Source organism: Anolis sagrei, chromosome 6 (assembly GCF_037176765.1).
Source record: "Anolis sagrei isolate rAnoSag1 chromosome 6, rAnoSag1.mat, whole genome shotgun sequence".
Lineage (NCBI taxonomy): Eukaryota > Metazoa > Chordata > Lepidosauria > Squamata > Dactyloidae > Anolis > Anolis sagrei.
This window is the reverse complement of record NC_090026.1, coordinates 12,994,925-13,005,322: the sequence shown is the minus strand read 5'-3', so window position 1 is coordinate 13,005,322 and position 10,398 is coordinate 12,994,925. Positions and strand designations below refer to the sequence as shown.

Genomic DNA, 10,398 nt, shown 5'->3' with positions numbered 1-10,398 from the left:
ACAATAGATTATATTATTAGCATAGTACAATATCAGTATTATATATTACTATGTTGTACTATACCATTATAATGTAATATTACATGTAATATAAAATATAATATTGTATTATTATTATATTGTATTACATTATATTATTATAAATATTATATGTATATACAATAGATTATATTATTAGCATAGTACAATATCAGTATTATATATTACTATGCTGTACTATACCATTATATTGTAATATTACATGTAATATAAAATATAATATTGTATTATTAGTATTATATTGCATTACATTATAAATATTATATGTACATACAATAGATTATATTATTAGCAAAGTACAATATCAGTATTATATATTACTATGTTGTACTATACCATTATATTGTAATATTATTAGTAATATTACATGTAATATATAATATAATATTGTATTATTATTAGTATTATATTGTATTACATTATATTATAAATATTATATGTACATACAACAGATTATATTATTAGCATAGAACAATATCAGTATTATATATTACTATGTTATACTATACCATTATATTGTAATATTATTAGTAATATTACATGTAATATAAAATATAATATTGTATTATTATATTGTATTACATTATAATATTATAAATATTATATATACAATATATTATTAGCATAGTACAATATCAGTATTATATATTACTATATTGTATTATACCATTATATTGTATCACAAATATTTTAGCATCACAAAGCCTTGCAGCTTCAAGGTCTGGCTGATTCCTGCCTGGGGGAATTCTTTGTTGGGAGGTGTTAGCTGGCCCTAAGTTCTTTCTCCCACCCTGGACCTTCCACAGATATATAAACTTCCCTTGCTTAGTTTTCAATATACCTCACATCCTCTGAGGATGCCTGCCATAGATGTGGGCGAAACGTCAGAAGAGAATGCTTCTGGAACATGGCCATCCAGCCCAGAAAACTCACAGCAACCCAGCTGAAGCTTCTGCAGAGTTTACTGTAAAAACTGCACAATAGATTTGTGTAAATGTCTAAAACAGCAGAGTGGCATTCAGAAAACTTACTATTGTCAATTTTTTCGGGATTCCAACACTGAGCTCAGGGAATCCTTTTTGAGGTTGAGATTCACAGTTTAAGCAGCCCTGCTCTAGCCAGTACACCATTCCAGAAAAGCTCTGAAAACAGGGATGTGTTAGCAACTTTTATTCCGCTTTCAACAGAGGGGAACGGCGAAAAGATCCTGTCGGGAAGAGCCTCCTGCTTCTCCCCAGGCAGAACGTATCAGTCCTTTGCAGTCTGTTCCTTCAGTCTCCGCCTTTGTCATTTCATCTTCCTTAGCACAGTTCACTTAATCGGCAGCTTTATGAGGGAATCGGGATGAATGAGAAAAGGACATCCTGTGATCCAGACATTTAATGCAGTCACTGGTTTCTGACTAGGGTCATAGAATAAGACCCCCACCTGTGAACTCCATGCGCTGGGTATAAGGAGAAAGAAAGGAAATGTGAGCCATAAGTAAATATAAAGGTTTCCCCTGACATTAACTCTACTCATGTCCGACTTTGGGGGGTAATACTCATCTCCATTCCTAAGCCAAAGAGCTGGCATTGTCTGTAGACACCTCCAAGGTCATTTGGCCAGCCTGACTGCACGGAGCACCATTCTCTTCCTGCAGAAGCAGTACCTATTGATCTACTCACATTTGCATGTTTCCGAACTGCTAGTTTGGCAGAAGCTGGGGCTAACAATGTTCTCCCTGTTCCCCAGATTCGAACTGCCAACCTTTTGGTCAGTAAGTCCTGCAGCTTAGCGGTTTAACCCACTGCCCCTCTGTGGCCTCATAATGTGAGCCATAAACCTAAACAAACACTAACTTCTAAGTTATTCTTAAAGCTAGGATCCCAAATAGAAAATGACCAATATAGGTAAAGGTTTCCCTTTACCTATATTGTCCAGTTGTGTCCGACTCTGGGGGTTGGTGCTCATCTCCATTTCTAGACCGAAGAGCTGGCGTCGTCCGTAGACACCTCCAAGGTCATGTGGTCAGCATGACTGCATGGAGTGTCGTTACTTTTCTGCTGGAACGGTACCTATTTATCTACTCACATTTGCATGTTTTCAAACTGCTAGGTTGGCAGAAGCTGGGGCTAACAGTGAGAGCTCACCCAGCTCCCTGGATTCAAACATGTGACCTTTTGGTTAGCAAGTTTAGCAGCTCAGCGGTTTAACCCACTGCACCATCGGAGGCTCCCATGAAAGGAAAGGGGCAGATAATTTTTATTTTACCTTTCCGCTGGAGCAGTACCTATTCATCTACTCACATTTGCATGTTTTCAAACTGCTAGGTTGGCAGAAGCTGGGGCTGACAGCGGAAGCTCATGCCGCTCCCCGGATTTGAACCTGTGACCTTTCAGTCAACAAGTTTAGCAGTTCAGCAGTTTAACCCACTGTGCCATCAGGGGCTCCTGAGATCGATCTATCTATCTCGATCTATCTATCTATCTATCTATCTATCTATCTATCTATCTATCTATCTATCTATCTACCCACTCACACACACACACAGCCCACCATTTCTGAGCATCTGTTAAATTATTTTCATTTTCATGGAGTCAAGAACTCAACATTCACTGAGGGAAACAAATCTGATGCCATTTTCCCACCCTTTAGAAAAATATCCAGAGCATTTAGGATATGTCCATAAGTGAAAAGGAAGATGAATCCCTCCCTGTGTTAATTTACTCTTGGAAGCCCCAACTTATACTCACCTCCGGTGGTTCAATAAAAGCAAGCCAGTCAGAAGCATGAGTTGGCAACAGGCCCATCGACTGGCACTTGTAAACCGCCAAGGCCAGCCCTATGAGGTTTCCAATTAAGTACACCAGACCCTGGAGAAACTTTTGGCTTGAACTCTCCAGTAATTTGAAGGCTGCAGAGGAAATAGCACAAAAAGTCAAGAACAACAGGGTACACGACTGAGTTTCACCTCCCCAGTGCATTACTTTGAGTTGATAACATTGTCAGTAAGACAGGAGCATCACCTGGACGTCGCCATCAGCAGAGTTACAGGCCAACACAGAATACAAACTCTTTTCCCCAGTTTGTCCAACATATACACAAAACCCAGCCCAAGTACACAATCCATATACAGCAAAAACCTGGATTCATGGAGGATATATTCCCAGCCAAACTGCAATTATCTGAAACCAGGGACACATAACAGATCATCATTCAATTAGCTTACTTCTGGCCCCAGCATAACATAGAGTTTCATTGGAGGATCTAGAGCAGTGGCTCCCAACCTTTGGTCCTCTGGGGATTTTTGGACTTCAGCTCCCACAATTCCTAACAACTGGTAAGATGGCTGGGATTTCTGGGTTTTAAAGTCCAAAACACCTGGAGAGCAACCCCTCTGAAACCCCTTTGTGACCACCACCCCCCCCCCCCCCCCAGTGTCCGGACACCCAGGTTGAGAAACGCTGGCCTATATTATTTAGCAAATTCTTATATCATTTTTTTCTAGGTAAGTGACACCACAGATATGGATTTCAGTTAATAATAATAATAATAATAATAATAACAACAACAACAACACTTTATTTGTACCCTGCTACCATCTCCCCAAGGGACTCGGTGCGGCTTACATGCGGCCGAGCCCAAATACAACAATACAAGCAATAATAACAACAATACAAGCAATTAAAATAAACATGGACAATACAATAATGCAACATTAACAATAAGACCACACGATTAAAAACTATGGGAAGGCCAAATGTAAAATTAAAATTGGAAGTTACTGCACACTACTGTCCTTAGACTAACCCACTTAAGTTTTAACATCTACTCTCCTGCATCTGTGAATGATTACTTGCTAGAATATTAGCAAGTAATCATTAGAATACGGCCAGAGTAAGACAGAAGAGCATAAGAACAAGAAGACGACCAGGCAGAGATACAAATGTACTTACTAGCAGAGATGGACATGAGGGCTTGGATGGGCCTCCAGGCCATCATACAAACCATCATGGTGGGGAAAATGGAGATGGTGTTGCCTGCCATGTACATGATGAACAAGTTCATGGGGATTTGCTTCATGGGACCCAGGGCGATATCCCAGCAGCGCTAGAAAAAGGATAGAAAAGAATAAGGTAGAAGTCAAAAGGCAGGCATGGGCAAACTTTGGCCCTCCAGGTGTTTTGGACTTCAACTCCTACCATTCCTAACAGCCTCAGGCCCTTTCCTTTTCCCCCTCAGCCACTTAAACGGCTGAGGGGGAAAAGGAAGGGGCCTGAGGCTGTTAGGAATGGTGGGAATTGAAGTCCAAAACACATGGAGGACTGAAATTTGCCCATGCCTGCTCTATGCTCATGGAATTACTGATATTCGAGGTCATATATGGGCTCCTGACTCCATGACGGAATCCAACAGTTCTCCAATCCTAGCCATACGCTACCTTTTCAACGAGGATGCGATCTGTCTCCTGGACACTCGTATCTGGCACCTGCTTGTCTGAGTAACCTATGGGATACAGAGTGTCCCCCTGACCACTGCTCCGGTCACTCCTGCTCCTGCAGAGACATGAGAAAGTGACACTTTGAATGAAAACAAAGAGTACAGGCAGTCCCCAGGATACAAACATCCCATTCATAGTCAGGAGCAGGGTGAGTCCCCTTTATAAATATAGGAAATAAATAATAAACAACAGGAAGTGAGAGAAATCTCCCCCTATGAAAGGGAAATTCAATCCTGGAAGAGTTATTATCATGGGAGAAAGGGGTCTCCACTGAAGATTGATCACCAATCCTTGTTCCCACAAGACATATTTTTCAAAATCCAATGATCACAAGTATAGAAATTGAGGTGAAATTTTCTAAACAGGGGTGCAGACAGCAAAACAAGCACCACAGGGGTGTTAACCCTTCTGTATTCAATTCAAAGGAGTTACATTTTCAAAAATATACCTGTTCCAACTTACAAACAAATTCAACATAAGAACAAACCTACAGAACCTATCTTGTTTGTAACTTGGGGACTGCCTGCATATCCACCAGCGATCCAGCCATCTGCTTACATCAGGCATGGGCAAACTTTGGCCCTCCCTCTGTGTGTTTTAGACTTCAACTCCCATAATTCCTAATAACCTACCCGCTGTTAAGAATTGTGGGAGTTAGAGTCCAAAACATCCAAGGGTTGAAGTTTCCTCATACCTGGCTTACATAGACAGGCCACAATCTACATTGCAGAATTAAAGCACCACTCAGGCCTCTTCCACACTCTGTAGAAAATCCCACATTTTCTGCTTTGACCTGGGTTGTTCGGCAGTGTGGACTCAGATAACCCAGTTCAAAGCAGATATTGTGGATTATCTGCCTTGATATTCTGGATTATATGGCTTTGTCCAAGGGCCCTCAGAAACAGGAGAACTCCAGACAGCAAAAAAATCAAGTGCCAGTTAACACTTCCCAAACAGAGGATGCCTCCAGGCAACAAAGCCCAGGCTATGCAGATTGACTTGGAAGCTTCTTGGCTACTCAATGCTATTCAAGCTTATCAATTGCAACATTCACAGGTGCTTCATCAGACAAGGGTTCTTTCTCCCACCTTGGACCTTCCACAGATATGTATAACTCCACTTGCTTCACTGCCAACAGAATAACTGAAGATTTTTTTTGTCGTGTCAGGAGCGACTTGAGAAACTGCACGTCGCTTCTGGTGTGAGAGAATTGGCCATCTGCAAGGATGTTGCCCAGGGGACGCCTGGATGAAGATGCCAGTCACAGAAGTAGGTGAAACGTCAGGAGAGAATGCAAATGGAAAATGGCCATACAGCACGAAAAACTCACAGTAACCCAGTGAGTCTGGCCATCAAAGCCTACAACAACACACAGAAGTAAAGCAGTTTGACACCACTTTAACTGGCCGGCGCAATATTACATAAATCATGGGAGATGGAGTTTGGTGAGACACTAGCCCTCTTCGTCTGTGATGGCTAAAACCCCTGTAAAACTGCAACTCCTTATGATTCCATAGTGTTCGGCCACTGCAATTAAAGTGGTGTCAAACTCCATTTGTTCTTACAGTGTAGATGCACCCACATTCACCCAAGGGACATACCTGCTTCCGCTGCCAGGTCCACTGAGTTCAATGGCCCATTTAAAACGCCGCCCGCGATTGGTCACCAACCCTCCTGGGTTGCTCATCGTTCCCTGCCAAAGATGTGCAGAGAGACCCTGAATAATAACAACATCAAGAAAACAATACATACCAAAGCATCCTTTCCATCCCCATACTGTCATTGAGTTGGAAGAGACCTAGTGGGCCATCCAGTCCAACCCCCTTCTAAGAAGCAAGAAAATCGCATTCAAAGCACCCCCGGCAGATGGCCACCCAGCCTCTGTTTAAAAGCCTCCAAAGAAGGAGCCTCCACCACACTCCAGGCCAGAGAGTTCCACTACTGGACAGTTCTCACAGAAAGTTCTTCCTCATGTTCAGGTGGACTCTCCTTACCTGTAGCTTGAAGCCACTATTCTGCATCCTAGTCTCCAGGAAAGCAGAAAACAAGCTTGCTCCCCCCTGCCTATGACTTCACCTCACATTTTGATATATGGCCTTCAACATGTCTCCTCTCAGTCTTCTCTTCTGCAGGCTAAACATGCCCGGCTCTTTCAGTTGTTCCTCATAGGGCTTGTTCTCCAGAACCTTGATCCTTTTAGTCACCCTCCCCTGGACATTCCAGCTTGTCAACATCTCCCTTCAATTACATTGCCCAGAATTGGGCACTGTGTGATTCCAGGTGTGGTCTGACCAAGGCAGAATAGAGGGGTAGAATGACATTTGTGGATCTAGACACTAGACTCTTATTTATGCAGGCCAAAATACCATTGGCTTTTGTAACTGCCGCATGGCATTGTTAGCTCATGTTCACCTTCCTGTCCACGAGGACTCCAAGATCTTTTTCACATGTATTTCTGTCGAGCCAGGTACTGTCCCACATTCTGTTGAGTATCTTGCATTTGTCCCTGTTGAACTCCATTTGGTTAGTTTGGCCCATCTCTCTAATCTGTTAAGATAGTTTTGAATTCTGCTCCTGTCTTCTGGAGGACTGACTCTCCCTCCCCATTTGGTCCCATCTGCAAACCTGATTGTCCTGCCGTCTAACCCTTCACCTAAGTCATTAACCAAGATCCTGAATAGTACCAGGCCCAGGATGGAACCTTGTATAAAATTCACATTGAACTGGGTATTTATTTATTTATCGTATCAGGAGCGAACCAAGGGTACAGTGGTAATATAGTTAAAAACCACAAAGTCTGAAAACTTGGCATTATATTAAATGTCCTTTGACCAGTAGCTGGCCACTTGGAGTGCCTCTGGTGGTGCTATAAGGAGGTCCTCCATTGTGCATGTGGCAGGGCTCGGGCTACAATGTAGAAGGTGGCCGGTGGTTTGCTTGTCTCTGCACTTGCATGTCATGGACTCCACTTTGTGGCCTCATTTCTTAAGGTTGGCTCTGCATCTTGTGGTGCCAGAGCGCAGTCTGTTCAGCGCCTTCCAAGTCTCCCAGTTTTCTGTGTGCCCAGGGGGGAGTCTCTCATTTGGTATCAGCCATTGGTTGAGGTTCTGGGTTTGATCCTGCCACTTTTGGACTCTCGCTTGCTGAGGTATTCCAGCGAGTGTCTCTGCAGATCTTAGAAAACTATTCCTTGATTTAAGTAATTGGCATGCTGGTTGATATCCAAACAGGGGATGAGCCGGAGATGTCACTGCCTTGGTCCTTTCACTATTGGTTGCTACTTCCCGGCAGATGTCAGGTGGTGCAATACCGGCTGTTGTTGTTCATTCGTTCAGTCGTCTCCGACTCTTCGTGACCTCATGGACCACCCCACGCCAGAGCTCCCTGTCGGCCGTCACCACCCCCAGCTCCTTCAAGGTCAGTCCAGTCACTTCAAGGATGCCATTCATCCATCTTGCCCTTGGTCGGCCCCTCTTCCTTTTCCTTCCACTTTCCCCAGCATAATTGTCTTCTCTGGGCTTTGCTGTCTCCTCATGATGTGGCCAAAGTACTTCAACTTTGTCTCTAGTATCCTTCCCTCCAATGAGCAGTCGGGCTTTATTTCCTGGAGGATGGACTGGTTGGATCTTCTCGCAGTCCAAGGCACTCTCAGAACTTTCCTCCAACACCACAGTTCAAAAGCATCGATCTTCCTTCGCTCAGCCTTCCCTAAGGTCCAGCTCTCACATCCGTAGGTTACTACAGGGAATGCCATGGCTTTGACTAGGCGGATCTTCGTTGCCAGTCTGATGTCTCTGCTTTTTACTATTTTATCGAGATTGAACATTGCTCTCCTCCCAAAAAGTAAGCGTCTTCTGATTTCCTGGCCACAGTCTGCATCTGCAGTAATCTTTGCACCTAGAAATACAAAGTCTGTCATGGCCTCCACATTTTCTCCCTCTATTTCCCAGCAATATCGGCTAAACAGTGTAATTTCTCCAGTGGTGTAGGGTGCAGACACCCCGTGAAAATGCGGCATGTCTCATTAATGTGCTCTAGTTAATGCTGCTATAGTAAAATCGCCCATATCTTTGGGAATATAATTCCAGACATGGACTCCACTGTGTAGGAATAGGCTCTGCATCTCTTAAGGTTGGCTCTGCATCTCATGGTACCAGGAGGGAATCTCGCATTCGGTCTCAGCTATGGTTTGAAGTTCTGGGTTTGAGCCTGCCACTTTTGGACTCTTGCTTGCTGAGGTGTTCCAGCGAGTGTCTCTGCAGATCTTAGAAAACTATTCCTTGATTTAAGTCATTGGCATGCTGGTTGATATCCAAACAGGGGATGAGCTGGAGATGTTACTGCCTTGATCCTTTTACTATTGGTTGCTACTTCCCAGCAGATGTCAGGTGGTGCAATATCCGCTAAACAGTGTAATTTCTCCAGTGGTGTAGGGTGCAGACACCCCATGATAATGCAGCATGTCTCATTAATGTGCTCTAGTTAATGCTACTATAGTAAAATCGCCCATATCTTTGGGAATATAATTCCAGACATGGACTCCACTGTGTAGGAATGGGCTCAGCATCTCTTAAGGTTGGCTCTGCATCTCATGGTGCCAGGAGAGAATCTCTCATTCGGTCTCAGCTAAGGTTTGAAGTTCTGGGTTTGAGCCTGCCACTTTTGGACTCTTGCTTGCTGAGGTGTTCCAGCGAGTGTCTCTGCAGATCTTAGAAAACTATTCCTTGATTTAAGTCATTGGCATGCTGGTTGATATCCAAACAGGGGATGAGCTGGAGATGTCACTGCCTTGGTCCTTTCACTATTGGCTGCTACTTCCCGGCAGATGTCAGGTGGTGCAATACTGGCTCAACAGTGTAATTTCTCCAGTGGTGTAGGGCGGAGACACCCCGTGATAATGCAGCATGTCTTATTAATGTGCTCTAGTTAATGCTGCTATAGTAAAATCGCCCATATCTTTGGGAATATAATTCCAAACATGGACTCCACTGTATTGGAATTGGCTCAGCATCTCTTAAGGTTGGCTCTGCATCTCATGGTACCAGGAGGGAATCTCGCATTCGGTCTCAGCTATGGTTTGAAGTTCTGGGTTTGAGCCTGCCACTTTTGGACTCTTGCTTGCTGAGGTGTTCCAGTGAGTGTCTCTGCAGATCTTAGAAATTTCTTGATTTAAGGCGTTGGCGTTATATTGAACCGGGTTATATGACAGTGTGGACTCAGATAACTCAGTTCAAAGGATGTGGATTATCTGCCTTGATATTATGGGTTGTCTGGCTGTGTGGAAGGGCCCTATTAGACCATGTGAACTCACATAAAAAGCTATATGCTGTTCCTAAACAGTTCTATATTCTTTTGACATTATTCTAGGAATGTTTACATTCAAGACATTTGGACATATTTCACAGTATTAAAAATACTAACACATATTGCAGGCACTGGGCCCTTTCAATAAATAACCGCGAAGAATGATCTCTTTTGACTCACCACTTGTGTCTTGCCTTCTCGTCTTTTTCTCCCTACTGGTTGCGTCACTTCCTGTTTTGCTCCCCTCACCGCTTCCTGCTTCCGGCTGACGTCACGCAAGAGCCTCCAATTTCAAGGTTTGTCTCTATTTATCCATTTGGGACTTCAACTCCCAGGAGCCTCAGCTGTTTTTTCCAATGACAAAGGATTCTGGGAATTGAAGTCCAAATGCCAGAATAATGTAAATACTTCAATAAAATTAGCCTAATGGGAATTTGGGAGTAAAAAAATCACTTTTTAAAATCATTGAAACTACCTGGCTGAAGAATTAATTTCTTATGTTTATGAAAACAAAAGTTTCTCAAACAGAGCCATAGATCTATGAAGTATAGATGAACGCCAATGCACTGACT

At 43.1% G+C, this 10,398-nt stretch overlaps 1 protein-coding gene across 2 annotated transcripts; it reads right to left on the bottom strand.

Annotated features, from left to right (window-relative positions):
- Positions 1-1,194: 1,194 nt before the first annotated feature.
- Positions 1,195-10,081, bottom strand: EMC4 (ER membrane protein complex subunit 4). Of its 2 annotated transcripts, none has more exons than XM_060780121.2 (6): positions 10,007-10,081; positions 6,124-6,215; positions 4,463-4,577; positions 3,978-4,131; positions 2,775-2,935; positions 1,195-1,483 (listed from the first exon to the last, which is right to left on the bottom strand). In XM_060780121.2, exons 2-6 carry the CDS (start codon positions 6,207-6,209, stop codon positions 1,448-1,450), a joined length of 552 nt encoding a protein of 183 aa, XP_060636104.1. In that variant the 5' UTR covers positions 6,210-6,215; positions 10,007-10,081; the 3' UTR covers positions 1,195-1,447. The 2 variants fall into 2 exon arrangements, with proteins under 2 accessions (XP_060636104.1, XP_060636105.1); XM_060780122.2 differs by having other exon boundaries at positions 6,124-6,239; positions 10,007-10,072.
- Between the last annotated feature and the right edge of the window lie 317 nt (positions 10,082-10,398).